Raw genomic sequence first — 16,034 nt, forward strand, 5'->3', positions numbered from 1 at the left:
TTTAATTGCAGGCACACCCTACAATTAAATTGAAAATTTAATCAGATTGTGCGAAAAATTATCCCATGTGCGAAAATAAAAGTTCGTCAATTTCTGGCATTTTTCCTTATCAATCTAATTACGTCTTAATGAGAGTAAAAGAGAAAGGTCCCCGCAATTTGTGAATTTCGGTTTTTGCGGTAGGCCCCCTGGACTGGCTTTAATCCATTACGTACACGCATACATAGCAATGAGTAATGAATGCGGTAGATATGATGAAGTTTATTAAACCAAATTTTGATGATATTCATTAATTATTTCTATTTCATATTGTTACGTGTGGCCGTGTTATGTGACCCTGTGGCTGCCACAAAACGTGCGTAGGAGCTTGCGTAATTTATGTAAAGCACATGGTAGGTCGGCAGCTTGAAAAAACGCCTCTTCTGCTGTCAACGTCAATATTTGCTGCTGTCAATGTCATTGTCAAGTTAGTGTCATGAGAGTCTGCTTCTATTAATTTACTTTGACGTCGTGTATAAATATTTATTGTGCACCATTAAGTAAAATAAGTCCTTTCCACTATTTAATATGTTTCTAATTTATCGGCGAGCTCTTAAATTATGACATAAACAGAACCTGATTAAGCAAACATAAACATAGAACCTGAAATATGGGTCTAGTCGATATTACACATGTAGATAACATAGCTGAAAACTGTGTGAAACTTTACAATGAACTTCCAAAGACCGGAAAACCTGTTGAGGCAGAGTGGACTGTACTGTCCTGCATAATACAATACGATAACAGAACGGAGGAGTTTGAAGTAGTGTCACTAGGTACTGGATCGAAATGTATAGGTGCTTCGAAAATGTCCTCGACGGGAGATATGCTGAATGATAGTCACGCTGAGGTCTTTGCTAGAAGAGGATTTTTGATATATCTCTACGATAATATGGAGCAAGCTTTAGATAGTAAGCAATCAATATTTAATTTTGAGAATGGATTGTTCAAAGTGAAAGATAACATTAACTTTATATTTTATTCGTCTCAGCTACCATGCGGAGACGCCTCTATCTTACCCAAAGCTGGAGAAGAGGACCAGTATGGTGATGTTCTACAAAGTATGAAAAAACAAGCTTTGGAAGATATTTGTGATGTAGAACATAAAAAATCTAAAACAGATATTCATAGAACTGGAGCTAAGTGTTTACCTGACTCAGAGCAGGATTCTAAGCAGCCGGGGGCAAGTTATCACTTACTTGGACATGTTCGCACTAAACCTGGTCGAGGGGACAGGACTCAATCAGTGTCTTGTAGTGACAAGATGGCTCGATGGACCCATGTTGGCATCCAGGGTGGCCTTTTAGACTTATTATTATCCAAGCCTATTTTTATCAATTACTTCATTTTTGGTAGTGGAGTAACATATTCAGATGAATCTTTGACAAGAGCTTTGTTGAAACGAAATGCAGATGACCTATCTTTGGTGCAACCTGATATAATACCACAATTCTACCAAAGCAAGCTGGTGTTCCCTTATATTAGAACTGAGCAAAATGTTAGACCAGCTCCCGGCAGCATAGTTTGGACGAGATCTAAGTAAGTATATAAAAAAAAACAATCTTTAACTAGGTAAAATCCAGTATTTTACAAAAATTTTAATTACATTTAATATCATCAAGGTAACATTAATAAAAATTGTATAAAGTAATAATAAATACATTCTGGTTTTTGTTTTTTTTTCAAGATATTAGTTAGGCTAGAACAATAAATTCTGTAAGCATTTAAATGAAGGTTTTTGATTGATACGAAACTGAATTCTGAATGTGAGCAAACAGAACTTTTAAATTAAGAGATGTATGTAATTGTAACTTATTATGTGTTGGTTTACGGCAGTTGCATAGAAATTATGTATTTTTTTTATTTATTTTTATACTATGTCGGTGGCAAACAAGCATACGGCCCGCCTGATGGTAAGCAGTATCCGTAGCCTATGTACGCCTGCAACTCCAGAGGAGTTACATGCGCGTTGCCGACTCTAATCCCTCCCGCCCCTCGTTGAGCTCTGGCAACCTTACTCACAGGCAGGAACACAACACTATGAGTAGGGTCTAGTGTTATTTGGCTGCGATTTTCTGTAAGGTGGAGGTACTTCCCCAGTTGGGCTCTGCTCTAGATCTGGAATGTCATCCGCTGTGCTGTGCCCTACCACACAGAGAGAGATGACATTCACAATGCCCATACCTGTCTTGTGGTCGCAGTTTAAGGACGTACCCGGGTCCAAATTATTAATAGACAATGAATATGGATTATATGTGACCGTGGCTGGCAAAACATCCCACTTTGTTGCTTGCCTCATGGTGCCTGGTCAGGTTATTTGTATAAAATATAAAAACAGATACAAGCAAATCTCATCCTTATGGCAAGCTACAAAGTGGGACATTTTACGAGCTGTGGCACAAATTGTTTTAAGTCACTGAATAATAGTTTGTAAGTAGTGTCATTTGTGCCAGTGCTACTTTTTAGAAGCTTTTATTTTACTTACAATGTCAGTAGGTATAGTATAGAAGTCTATTCATATAACATGGCATTGTATTTTTCAAGCTTGTTGGCAACTTATTATGCAGAAAAGATAATTGTATCCCAAATCATAAGTGTAAACTCCATATAACATCATTCGCCATAACAATTTACTCCCTATAGTGTCAATATTTGTTGGCACTTGGTTTACTTTAGTATTAATTTCTCACTATGTAATGAAAACTCTCCCTTGAGTGTCACTATATAGAGTTAACACTGTACTTATATTAAGATTTGTTGGTTGCAATAGCATAGACAATATAATAGAAAGAGGATCATATAATATGGCCATATTAGAACCACCTTAAATTCTACAGTTACACTAAATAGAGCTTGATAATATTTGGATTTTCAACTTTTTATGTAAATCAAATTTTTGATAGAATTTAACTTTTTCTTGATTAATGAGAGGCATTTTTACAGGGGAGTGGAGGTAGCAGTGCAGGGACGAAAACTAGGTGTCACAAAGAAAAAAGCCAAATCATTGAGCAGTTCTTTGTTTATCAATAAATATAATATCTACAAAAAATTCCAAAGTGTTCTGAATAGAAGTGAAAAAGTGAAGAAATCTATTGGATTACAAACATTAAAAGATGTCCCATATAATGAAATGAAGAGGAAGTCAAAGAGGTATTTAAGCCAATGGGAGTTAGTAAAGGATATATTTTTTAAATCATGGACTAAGAAACCGGATATGTGGAATTTCTGTATAGAATAAATTTAATTAAAAAATATATTCTAAATTCCAACCCATGTCTTTTTTTGCCTTTCAGTGTTTGATGATCTGGGCGGCTACCGGGAAAATCGAAATTCGTCAATTGCGGGCATTTTTCTCTGTCACTCTAATTACGTTTTAGTGAGAGTAAAAGAGAAAGATCCCCGCAATTTGCGAATTTCGGTTATCGCGGTAGGCACCCTGACCTGATCATTAAAAAATAGATGATCTGATCAAAAAAACTGTTCGGCTAGCTTGTAGTTCTCGTGTTAAACATAAATTATATACCAACTTAAAAATAAGCCATATTGCAGGGAAGATTTTGTTGGTATGTAGACAGTTTTTTTTTTACCACGACGGTGGCAAGCAAGCATACGGCCCGCCTGATGGTAAGACAGTATTTATATAGGCAAGAGAATATATAGAGTAACGCAATAAATTGTAGCCTATAGGGCCTCTGTACCCTCACAGCGAAACATACGGTGCGGTACAGCGATGTCTGCTTCAGCTGTCAAACTTGTTACAATATTTTCACTTTTTAGTATTTAAAATTTATTTATGGTGGACACCGAAGAGGGCGCTTAGGTTTTAGGATAGTAAATAACTACTTAAATTTTATTTATTTGTATTTATTTTTTATTTATAGCCTTATATCAGAAATCCTTAAAATCCTTAATCCCGATTCTGTGTGCCTTTGGGCAAAGGCCTCCCCCAATCTTCTCCACTCTTCCTTATTTTGCACTAATCTGGTCCATGTTTTAGTCCTTCCAGCTATGTCTTTTATTTCATCGAATTATTAATTTAATTTAAATAACTAAATATCTACGATCAATCATAATAAACTGACGTTGCATCTCATTTAAAAGGTCAAAGGTCCCGATTCAAACAAATGAGGCCATAAGGCCATGGTCATTCTTAATCCCCCTTTTACGGCCCGATAATAGTTGCCAAACGAACCATCAAAACTGTCACACCCCGACCTGTTGACTAGACAAGTAGCTAAGCGTTACGAGATCGTCCATTAAGGATTATGTCAGCTGACGTTTAGCCTTTACAGCGCTACCAACTTATCTGCCCCAGTAAAAGGTGATGTCGTCGCACGGCAGATCGGAGCTAGTATGTCGCGAATTGAGTTATTCGCAAAACTTACCTACTATTGACAACCACAACTGTCCACCAGCATAAGTTTGACTACCAATTACCTAAGTAATACCTATCTACAGTAGACAGGGATTCCTAAAAATTAGACCCATCAAAAAAAAATTTCATGTAAAAAAAGTCGCAACTTGGGAACATTTTACATGAAAATGTTTTTGATGGGAATTCACTTCTTTTTGTAAGTTGCTTATGACAATCACCTAATTTAAAGGGTTGTGAGTGGTTTACTATTTAAAATCCTGAAATACGTATCTGGGGGCATATTTTATACAATCTGTTTTTTACTGATTCCCCATACAAACTTCAGCCCATTTTTACCCCTAACGCCATTTGCCTACCTCTTTTCACTCTTACGGGGTGATTAAGGGTTAAAAACTATTCTACATCCACATACCAAATTTAAACTAAATCGGTTCAGTGGTTATTGATTCCCCATACAAAAATCCATCCTCTTTAGGGGCAAAAAAAATGCATGTTTTTGATTTTTTTTGTAGTTTATATATTAATACTATCATACATACTAAGTAAATTTCAGCTTTCTGGGACTTCAGGAAGTACTCTAAGGGTTTTGATGATCATCAATGAGTCAAAAAAGTGAGTGAGTGAGTGAGTCAGTGACGAAATCGGGGTGTTATAGATATGAATAAAATCTAATGTTTGAGAGCTATGCAATTGAAGTTTTTTATGCTTAATAATTGCTATATATCCCAAGAATTTTGTTTATCTGGTATTTGGATTACCAAACCTAAGTTATGAGCGCTTCGCTTTGCTCGTCTTGGCGGGGGCACTACCGTGCCCCCAGATACTTTAAAATCAGCGTTATCTATTCTTAATCGCATTGATTCATGAGGCTAAGACGTCAGGAATCGAGTAGATAAATAACAACACCAGAGATTGATCGCTTAATCCTTCTTGAATAAATACTAACTGTATCTAAGTACCTGCCACACGCAGCGCCAGCGTATACGGTGCGTAAACGTTATAGTAAAGTCAGTGTAGTTGATTCCTTTATTGTATAAAGCGAGGTGTGACCAGGCCGACTGTGCCATTTTGACTCGATTTTTTATCGAGCGACTTCATGTAGGTAATCGTGTTGCCATTATGGTCCTTTGAAACTTAACTGTGATATTACACTTGTGCCTAGTTTGTCGCATTTGTGAATTACGTAGCTATAGTTCCAGTTTTCGCCACTATTGCAGTATCATGTGCCAGATGGGTACTAATTACCATCTATTTTGCATTCTCGTGACGAAATCCTACCGTTTAACCCGAGCTACCTATTGTCGTGGGTTTAGAAATATGCTGACATTTATACGATTCAGATGCATTAATAATGTCTCGCTGAAACGATTAGTATTGTTGGATATGATCTTACAGTGCGGGTAAAGAGATTCTCATTTGCGATAAGCGGTTGGGTAAGATTCTGAGGTAAAATTAAGGCTATTATTCAATTATGGAGCTTATGTACTTACTTCGTACGTATAATACAGTGCAGTAAAACAGACCTCTGTTCTCAAAGCATATGGTAAGAAAAAACTTACGTTACGTTACATACTTACTACAAACTATACGTTACAGGTAAAAAACTTTACTAAAGCCCTTCTTTTGTGTAGTTGTGATATAGTTTGCAAAAAAAACGCATACCTAAGCGTAATACATTGTATAAATATTCGATATAAGGTTTATTGTCATATTAATAATTTACCTACTCTTACATCATGAAGTTATAAATCGTTTCTCACCGGTTGATCTGATTTGTCAATTGTGTATTACAAATTCACAAAACTCTTTTCGTTTGGATATGCAGTGGTCGGTCTCTAGCAAGTTCAGGAAATGGCGCTAATATTAATTTTCACCACACCAACTGTTCTGCGCGTTCTGTTATCCGCATGTGGGGCAAAGTAATCACATGCAAATTTTGAGATGTTTCCTTATGTTAGCTAGGATTGAGTTTCAAATAATGATATTAATTGATACATTTTTTATTACGTTCATTTGGATTTGTTTTTTTTTGGTATTTCATAGTTAGTATTTTCCTCGCGTAGGTGTGTGAAAATTTTTGTGTTTCATTCGGAGGCAGTTTGTTTAACCCTCGTGTCTTGAAATTCTCGCAACGCTCAAGATTCTACTTCTCGAACCACTCGCTACGCTCGTGGTTCTATTTCGGAATCTTTCGCTTGCTCGGGTTCAATATGTAGCACGAGCGGTTAAACAACAACTTTGCCCCCTTGTAATACAAATAACTATTTCCTATCTGAATTCATATTCGATGTTTTAATAGTTACTTGTTTTAGCAAGCGAAAGGTTCCAAAATTGAACCACGAGCGTGGCGAGTGGTTCGAGAAGTGGAATCTTGAGCGTTGCGAGGGTTTCAAGGCACGAGGTTTAAACAAACTTTGCCTCTGAGTGAAACACAAAATTTTTTACCACACCAACGCGAGGAAAATATTAACTATGTAACACCAAAAAAAATCAAACCTAATCAAATTCAACTGAACGTAATAAAAAATGTATCATTCAAAATCATCATTTAAAAGTCAATTCTACCAGCTAACATCAGGAAAAAACTCAAAATTTGCATCTGATTACTTTGCCCCACATGTGGATAAAATGCAACTTTCTTATTAGTTTTTGAACAATCAAGAGGGCCTGCTTTTACCAGTTGGTGTGGTGAAAATTTTTTCTCTGTTGTAAACTGTATTGTATTGTATATTCATAAACGACGCAAAAAAATACAAAGATAATTAATCGAAATTGACAACTATTATCTCCATACTATCTATCTATTTACTACTATATCTTATCATGACAAGAATCATGGCGCTAGTGATACACTCTGGCGGCAGAACATTGCAGTAATATTCCTTATTGGAGACGAATGATCAAACTTGAAAGACAAACAAATAATGAGTTTCCAAGTTTATTACAAATTTAATAACGGAATGTCTATTCGAACACTTCATGCTCACATGCGAGAGGGGCTTTAATAAAGTGTTTTTTCTTAAACTTGCAATGAAATATTGATATGATTTATTTCAAATTAGGTCCGGAAACATATCAGGTGCCATGAGTGAAGATGATATGTATATAAAGGAATTTCATACAGCTTTACACACCTAGACTTGAAAGGCAAGTTCTTTTACAGTACATATGGTGCTACTTTACCGCACTAGTGCGAAAATTAGCATATTACGTTACTGTGTCGAACATTTAAAGAGCCCTATGTACTGTAAAACGTTGTACGATACATGTGCGAATAAGTAATTCGCAACTCGTGTCGATTTAAAACACTCCCTTCGGTCGTGTTTTAATTTATCGCCACTCGTTTCGAATTTCCTATTTTTAGCATCGTAATGTACAAGTGTATCGTAATGTACTATTGTTTTTAAACGTCAAATTATGACACGTCTTTCAATCATAAAAACCTATAAGCAAAATTCTGCGATGCGAATTTTCTTTTTTGTATTTGTTTATTATTATTTCAGGGTTATCAAACATGGGGTGCAAATACATAAATAGCTTGGCTCTGTTATGTGTCTTTCTTTAGTGATAGGTAAACAAACAGGTTACACAGAGATGATTGTGACCATTTCTCTAGGCATTCTACAGCGGTATCGATATACGGGACAAAAACGGGACAGGTACACATATGGGACCCCACCCTTCAATACGGTGACAGTCCTGTATATACGGGACGTATGGCAACCCTAACTATAGCTCTTTTATGTAATATCAGTATTTTTATCTGATTACTGTGAACCCGTTTAATAGAATCGGGACCTTTCCCGCATCCACGCTAATCTGGAAAGAGCATTATTACTGCACCGACACAGTTTTGCCACGCTGCAAAGTAAGGGAGCATGTCACATTAGTTTGGTTGGCGTCAATGGCGTGAACTTTGTGCCCTTACATAAAACATTAAAATCGAATCGTATTTATTGACAATATGTATTACATAGGTGCTTATCTACTCACGGTTCAGTCTGTCCTAATGACTTTTCGCTTTACGATATTAGTGTCCTCAGTGTCGTCATTCATTTAGCGCTTATATGCTAGCCTTCGCAGCATTTTGTGTTTTGCATTATCTTCTAATGTGTGATGTAATAAGTGTAATAACCATGTTTTGTAATACGTACCTGCTCGATTGAATGTACGAATTAATCGCTAGTCATTAATATCCCCTCATTAGATATATATTGTTTAGTGAATACGCTACGAAAGAGGTTTGAAGTTATGAGACCTTGCGCAGTTTCACATGGTTATAAATGCATTGTGTTGATTGTGTGGTTAGAAAATTGAAGGCACAACAATGCGGCAAACCTCAGTTAGTCTCGATCCTATAGGATAGATTCTATAGGAATTCTTACTACAACAGACACCTATTTAGGTAAGGTATGTGATACATTTCCCGGAGCTCGTGAAAAATCTATTTTACTTTAAGTCTAAAATTAAACCAGGTTTGTAGTTTTAACCCATTTATTGATGCGATTTATACCTACGACTTGACCAAGGTCTTTTGAGCGTTGTCAAAATGAAAAAGCAAAATATAAAATAGATACAGAGGCCGCTTATGCAATAGCCAACTGAGTGCAGTTGGCGCATTCGGATATAAAAGTGTGATATTGGTATTAATCTCTATACGTTTATCACGCGCTACTTTTTGAGGTCGTGGGAAATAGACTGATATTCATATCAACCTAATATCATATGAAAAATTATTTTATAATATGGTTCTAGACGAGTGCAACGAACGCTCTTCGATCAGGCATAGTTTTTGCTAATATAAGGCATAGTATTTACTAATAAAAGCTATAACTTTAGGTTAGGTTGCTTTTGCGGGAAACTATAGGAACACTTATGCTACCAAAACTAAGGCTAAACAATTCGTAGTAGGTGCCCACAAGTTATTGGACGTTTATTTCCCGCGCCTGAACGCGCTATACGCTATAATTTGTGCGCGGCTTTCTGACCTAAAGTAGCTTTAGTTCTGCTGTCAACATTACACGAAAAACATCATTTAAATTAGAGAATTTAACGATAAAAGAGAGAGCTCTTTTCTCTACACTAAGTGTATCTATACGAATTACCCGCGTAGTCACGAAACGCGAGCCATAATTCTTCCCAATTTTCCGCGATTTGAACGAATTGTGCTATTGCGCCAAATGTGTATGAGCCTTTTGTCTTTCGTCGCTCAACTCATTGCATTGTCACAGATTGACCGATACACCCACGTTTCGGAGGTCCCACTAAACTCCCGGAAAGAACCACACTCATCCGACACTAGAGGACGCAGAGGGTTAAGTAAAACAAATGGGAACACGTCGCGCCCACACACATACGGATTTATTGGTTATTGATTGCCATTGGATTATTATCACTGACATTGAGAATCTAAGTGCAGTCGGCTTTGTCTCGCATTGTTTATTTACGTCTCGTGTGAGTGTGAGCTTTCTTTGAGGCTGATTCATTCTCTGATGCTTGAGTTATATCCGCTTATATTTGAATTGGTTACTTTGTATGTTGGTTATTGTCCCGATAGCAAGCGCCTGAGACCAAATCGTTACAAAAATAGTTTATTTAGAGCAAGTTGAGAGAAAAACTGAAGCGTCGTTGTGGCGAGCAGTAATCTATTTTTGTAAAAATCGTGCCCCATATCTGTGTTATTACGGCGGGTAAGTGAACCATATGGTTATGATTGAAATTAACAGGCACTATAAATTTCCGCTCGTAATAAAAGGGCGGTGGAGGGCGTAGAAAGTGCTCGGGCGACGAGCTGGCACGCGCGGGCAAACTTGTAAATCCCATAGCTTAGCTAGCGACGGCGATCATTCGTCTCAGCCAAATCAACATAAGTGTAATCGCCAATTGTGTATCCAGTTGTGCTAGATCTTAAGGCTCACTTATATTGGTTCGTATGAAGTTTATGCTCACCTCTACTCGCTAAACTATGCGAATAACAATGCTGCTCACGAGATGTCAGGCTCCAGCGCGATTTCGATGCCTGGCTTCACCTGGTTTGTCATTATTTCGACAAGTATCAAGCCGAAACGGCCAGCCCGTTCCGTGTTCAGGTTCACCCGCTTTCTACCGGAAGGCAATTAAAAATAATTTGCATTTCTCTTTTTGTCTGCCAATATTTTTTTTAAATGTGAATCAATCGCTTCGCTACTGTTTCAAACAAGATCGCACAATTTTATTAAGTCCGTATATCATGTCAAGATCTCGTTAAATTTTGAATGGTTTTCATAATTCATTTCCTGATTTTAATCTCTCATAGTCAATGCTCAATGCCGTCATTGGCCTAACTGAGAATGCAAATATTGATTACTACATCAGTTTTACTTTCGATTCAGTAACATGACGCCCAAAACCACCTCCTTAACACTTTAGGTAAGCCTGAGAGATTACCTTCCCACATATCATCCTCCGAGTACGTAAGTCCCCGAATATAAAGATTAATGACATCGTTTATTCAACTTGCGAAAAGGTTAAGTTACAAATAAATTAAATATCATTGCGTTAATAAACTAGGGCACGAGAAACAGCCGGTAGCTCAAGTATTTTTGTAAGTCAAGAGGGAAACTGAATCTTTTCGATATTTTTTCGCCGTCACTACACGTGGCAAATTCAGTAGACCACATAAGAGGATTTTTGTTGCCCGTTGTGGTTCGGTTACGAAAAAGCAGCATATTCGATTATCGTAATCCATCCGATACGTTGCCCGGAACGTGCAGGTCGGTAATTCGTTCACTATAGTTTTACCTGAGGTAAAGTCCAGCATTGTGCAATCTTAACTTTGCTAACCCGTGTGAATGATGACCTCGGTTATAGGTAAACTTGCCCGATAGCGGCAGTGTGTTTTTGAAACACAAGTCATTTGAGGTTAGGCGGTTCATAAGTTTGCGCGAGCCGGCATCATGACAGCACAATGGCGTTTCTGGGGCATAAATCATAACAGGTGCCGTGTGTGCAGCGCGCAGATCCTCGGATTTGCTTCGCAGGTGTTTGATTTGTTTCTAAGCCAGATCAGGACCTACGCTGTGGCAATCTTTTATGTTTACTGTCTGCCTTTGTTTAAAAGGTAACGGTTTTACTATCGGGCTTGTGTTCAATAAATCTCTGTGCCCTGACCCTCGGGCCCTTGTTTTCATGGGAAGGAAAATATTTAAGTTCATATTTAAAGTTGATTCTAACTAGGTACATAGATAAGCAATAGTGCTGACTAGGAGTTACAGAAATCGTTTGACTTAGGAAGCCTGTTTAATGTCTACTGATGTGTAAATTACGGGATAACATAAAGCAAACGGACAGGGGGCTTAAATCTAAACCGATGTCGTACATGCAGGTTTTACGCAACACACCATTGGAAATCCGCTGTATCTAAACTTTAACACCTCGTGGTCAACGTTGTTAGATTTGCAATCGGCGGGTACTTTCCAAAAACTACCTAAGTAGTTTTCAATAATGGGTTCGTATCGCATATTACAAAAACATACCTACATCAAACATTTCTTTTCTTCTTTGTAAGTTACAGCAGCGACTTTATTTTATTTTGTGCAATAAATAAGTAATAGGTAAATAAACAAAGTTAGTGAAGTGAAATAAAACGAATGATAATTTTCCTACAATTCCCAATTGGACGTCAAATCTAGTTAAAACATTGAATTAGTCGTCTCGTCGCGCGTAGTCTTTATGAATTTTGCTATTAATCTTACAATTTACTATAATTGGGTAAGTACCTATCCTTTAGGTAACCTAATATTTGCCAAACTGATCGTTGATAAAATGACCTAGGGACCTCATCATTAACGTTCCGTTCACCGATGGGAGTCCCAGTAAACTTCCACGAATCCAAGCGGTCTACGGTTATAGTAATGTTATTTTATAATGCGTTAAAGCTGTACTTCCCTTTCAGCCATAAAGCTATGAAGACTATTGTGTAACACAACAGTTAGGTCGTAAATTGGATGCTCCTCGTGAATTCCGCTATCGGGAGGCGGGGGGAGTGTCCACTCACGACTTATTGTTTATCCACAACAAATTGCCACGGTCAGATTCCGAGGAAAGCTGACACTTGACTAAAACTATCAGTCTTATAAAAACTATTACGTAAGTAACACATGTAATATGAGGAGAGAAACACCACGATGGACCTAATTCTTGGTATTAGCTACTTATCTCAATATTATCAGAATCATTGCAGATTTGTAGTTATGTTATCAGAAATGAGTTTCATGATTTGCTGTGCAATATATTCTGGTAACATTAGTCAAACCTACAATAACAATATAATTCGCTATAACTTATAAGGGTGTGAATGATGATGCCAGTTTGCAAAACGAGTAATGAAATAAGTGTACATTGAAATTGGGTTCACAGAAAATTATAGCAGTAAAAAAACTGGTCCAAGTATAGTACTTGAATAGATATAGATGTGCAATAAAAGAAATGAGGTTTGCAATGGACCAGACTCCATGTAGAGTGAGCTACAGTTATGCCATTGTGAGGTCCGTTGTTGGGGTACTATACTTTATAAGTTTAGATATTCCAACGGATCATTTCCTTGTAAAATTGGTCAATATCGATGGTAAACACTGTGTTCCACGACCATCATATTTTCCGAATTTAAAAGAGCTTATATGTACTAAATTTGAGGGCACTTACAGCGTTGTACATTAGCGCAGAAGGGTTAACAAAACCGCTCGCCGCTCAACCCGACGGTTTTGGGTCAAAGGTATTTATTTACCTAACAGATGTATTGAAAGATTGCCCTTTTCGTAACTCTTGGAGGCTCAAATAAAATACCGCCTTATGTCCCGTTGGTATGTATTTCGGCCTTTTTGGAAACGTCCAAATTTATTAAGCGTTAACATTTCATCATTGAAATATATACGCGTGTGCGTTTTTTACGTCGTCAAAAGGCATTATCTTAAATGTTAGTGTAGTTATTTCAGTACTCGTTATATATGAATTGCCGTCTGTTTGGTAAGATGAGAACTTACTGAAGTCCTTTATTGAATGCTTGGCTTTATTGACGATGGGTATTATTGAATTACGAGTTTTCGGTCCACGTTTCGTTTACGAATTGTCGTGCTATAAATTAGCGAAACAATATCCGCAGACCGCATGTCCCCGCTATAAATATGCCGGTTTTAAACTTTCTCATCATTTAGTTAGTTACCGAAACTGGGTCGTAATAATAACCTCGGTTCATTTGGATGATTGATGAAACGAAAGTATTTAATTTTCAGAAAATAAGTAATAAATGTCGAGACATGCGAAAAATGAGATTAAAAAAAAAGTTTCCAGTTGCTTCCGTCGCGCTGCTGCTGAGCTTGTTGTGGTTTTCGCATACAAATTTAACTTCCGGGATTGATTGATATTCGCGGTTGGATGTTCTAAGTTTCTTCGTTTGGTTATTATGTATAGGTAACTACGTATCCTACCCTACGTAATGCATTTGTAATATAATAGCCTGTGTGCCATTGTACCTTGACACTATGACGGGTGCAATAAAATAGGACTTCACAGAAATAACCGAATAACACAGAAAGATGTATTGAATCTTTAGATCTAATATTAAAAGAAACATTGACGTTGGTATTGATATTAGAGCGGAATAGGATCTTTTCTCGCACAAATTTGCGCTAACGCGAATCCAACGCAAGGCAACGCGAACTGATACGTGAATAAGAATTACATTTGAATTCGATTGATAGAAACAAAATGTAGGCCTTGGCGATCGTGATGGAGATCTCTGTCTAGCGGCTCGTGCACCGTCCGCGTGCGTTTGTCTGCTGCTTGATATTTATTTACCTCCATTTATTACAGAGGCTCATGCTTTCTCTGTTGTCCGAACATCGCCGCTTCGACTGCCCTCGTATACAACCGACGATTGGACATAAATGGAGCATTTACTCTGTTAATGGATTTCTTGTAGACATTCCGCACTCGGTACCGTATCAACATGCCGAGAAAATTGAATTACAAATATCATAAACCAGACGGTTAAGGTATCGCTTATGATACGTTTTTAAAATGAAACAATTATGAAGGGTGTAATTACGTTTAAAATACCTATCAGGTAGTAATGACGGTTCTCTAGCAAACCCCTTATTTCTCTGTAATAGCCACGTAGTTCAGTAGCGGGGAATTTAATCTTGACATTATAAATACCGAGGCGATTACGTTGTTTTTGTGTACAAACCGGCTGGGACGCGCAAAATTGAAAAGGAATTTTGTTATCTTAGACATGTGAGCCGATGTTTTAATGATGACACACTTTTGGGGCTTTTGTCAGATGCGTGGAGTAACCGATGATGCTGAATAAATTTATTTTAGTATTGACAGTTATGCAATTCTTCTTTCGTGTCGAGGTTCCCTTAAACAGTGGTTGCTCAGAAAGCAGCAGTAGAAATAGAAATCATTTATTGTTTACCGTAAACAATAAGATGGAATACAGTGTTATACACATAGAGTCACAACGGCAACCCATATCGGGCATACAATATTACATTTGCTACTTAACTAATAATTTAACTAAAACTACATACCTATTTGTTAACATGCTAATTGGTTTCATACATAAAGTATTCATGCAAATTATAAAAAACACGATCAATCAACCACCCCCCTTAGCTGTTGGTTGATTTTTTTCCCGTTTAACATTTTTATGCTTGAGTCACAAGTGCTCCTACAATAAGTTGCATTTCTGACTGCCGGGAGCAATATGTTGTATTTGTATTGCGATCTCACATTATCGCGCTGCATATAAAATGAAAAGTTGTATTTATTATTTGATACAAATAAGCAAAGCTCGTAGACATACAGCCCAGTTAATGTAAGAAATTTGTTTTCTTTACAGACGTGTCTTAGGCACTCATTGTTATACAGGCGGTATATAATTCGGATGCATTTCTTTTGCAAAATGAAGGTTGTTACATTAACTGAATTGCCCCAGTAAATTAAACCATAGCTCAATAAGGGATATACATTTCCATAATAAGCGTTTTTAACTGTATCTTCTGAACATGTATTTGATAATATGGATAAGGCATAGCACTGACTGAAATTCTTTTGTTATTTTTTCCACATGAGATTTCCAATTTAAATGTGGGTCTATGGAGACGCCTAAAAAATTGGTACTATCTACGTCTTGAATTTTAGTATCCTTGTATTCAATATTTATGCTCAGTGGGTCTGTTTTGTAGCTCCTAAATTGCATAACTTTAGTTTTACTTGTATTCACATTTAAGTTGATTGAATTAAGCTATTCTACGAGTCTTTAAACAATTGTTTATTTTCTGTTGCAAGTGGCAATCTTTGTTTTCACCAGAGCACATAATAGTTGCATCATCAGCAAACATTACACAAACGTCATCTATAATTTTGGGAAGTTCATTCGAATAAATTCAAAATAATAGAGGACCAAGTATGCTTCCTTGGAGAACACCAACTTTAGTCAATTTGAATTGGGACTGTATCAACTCTATACATTTGTTTTTTTATTTATTATAACAGTGGCTTTCTATGACAGTGGCTTGTTGTCTGTGATCTAAGTAGCTCTCAAGAAGTTTTAGAGCGTTGCCTCTAATACCTACGT

At 37.0% G+C, this 16,034-nt stretch overlaps 1 protein-coding gene across 1 annotated transcript; it reads left to right on the forward strand.

Annotated features, from left to right (window-relative positions):
- The first annotated feature begins 263 nt into the window (after positions 1–263).
- LOC133520585 (tRNA-specific adenosine deaminase 1) lies at positions 264–3,308 on the forward strand. The gene is made up of 2 exons (XM_061855089.1): positions 264–1,578; positions 2,983–3,308. The coding sequence occupies exons 1-2, from the start codon at positions 650–652 to the stop codon at positions 3,275–3,277; spliced, it is 1,224 nt and encodes a 407-aa protein (XP_061711073.1). The 5' UTR covers positions 264–649; the 3' UTR covers positions 3,278–3,308.
- Positions 3,309–16,034: the final 12,726 nt, after the last annotated feature.

The sequence above is a fragment of the Cydia pomonella genome, chromosome 8, assembly GCF_033807575.1.
Source record: "Cydia pomonella isolate Wapato2018A chromosome 8, ilCydPomo1, whole genome shotgun sequence".
In the NCBI taxonomy this organism is placed as follows: domain Eukaryota; kingdom Metazoa; phylum Arthropoda; class Insecta; order Lepidoptera; family Tortricidae; genus Cydia; species Cydia pomonella.

What these genes read in the sequence shown, in the direction of transcription:
- LOC133520585 (XM_061855089.1), top strand. Translation starts at nt 650, where the DNA reads ATGGGTCTAGTCGATATTACACATGTAGATAACATAGCTGAAAACTGT. An exon ending in ATAGTTTGGACGAGATCTAA is followed by an intron (nt 1,579 to 2,982) that starts GTAAGTATATAA and finishes GCATTTTTACAG; the next exon opens with GGGAGTGGAGGTAGCAGTGC.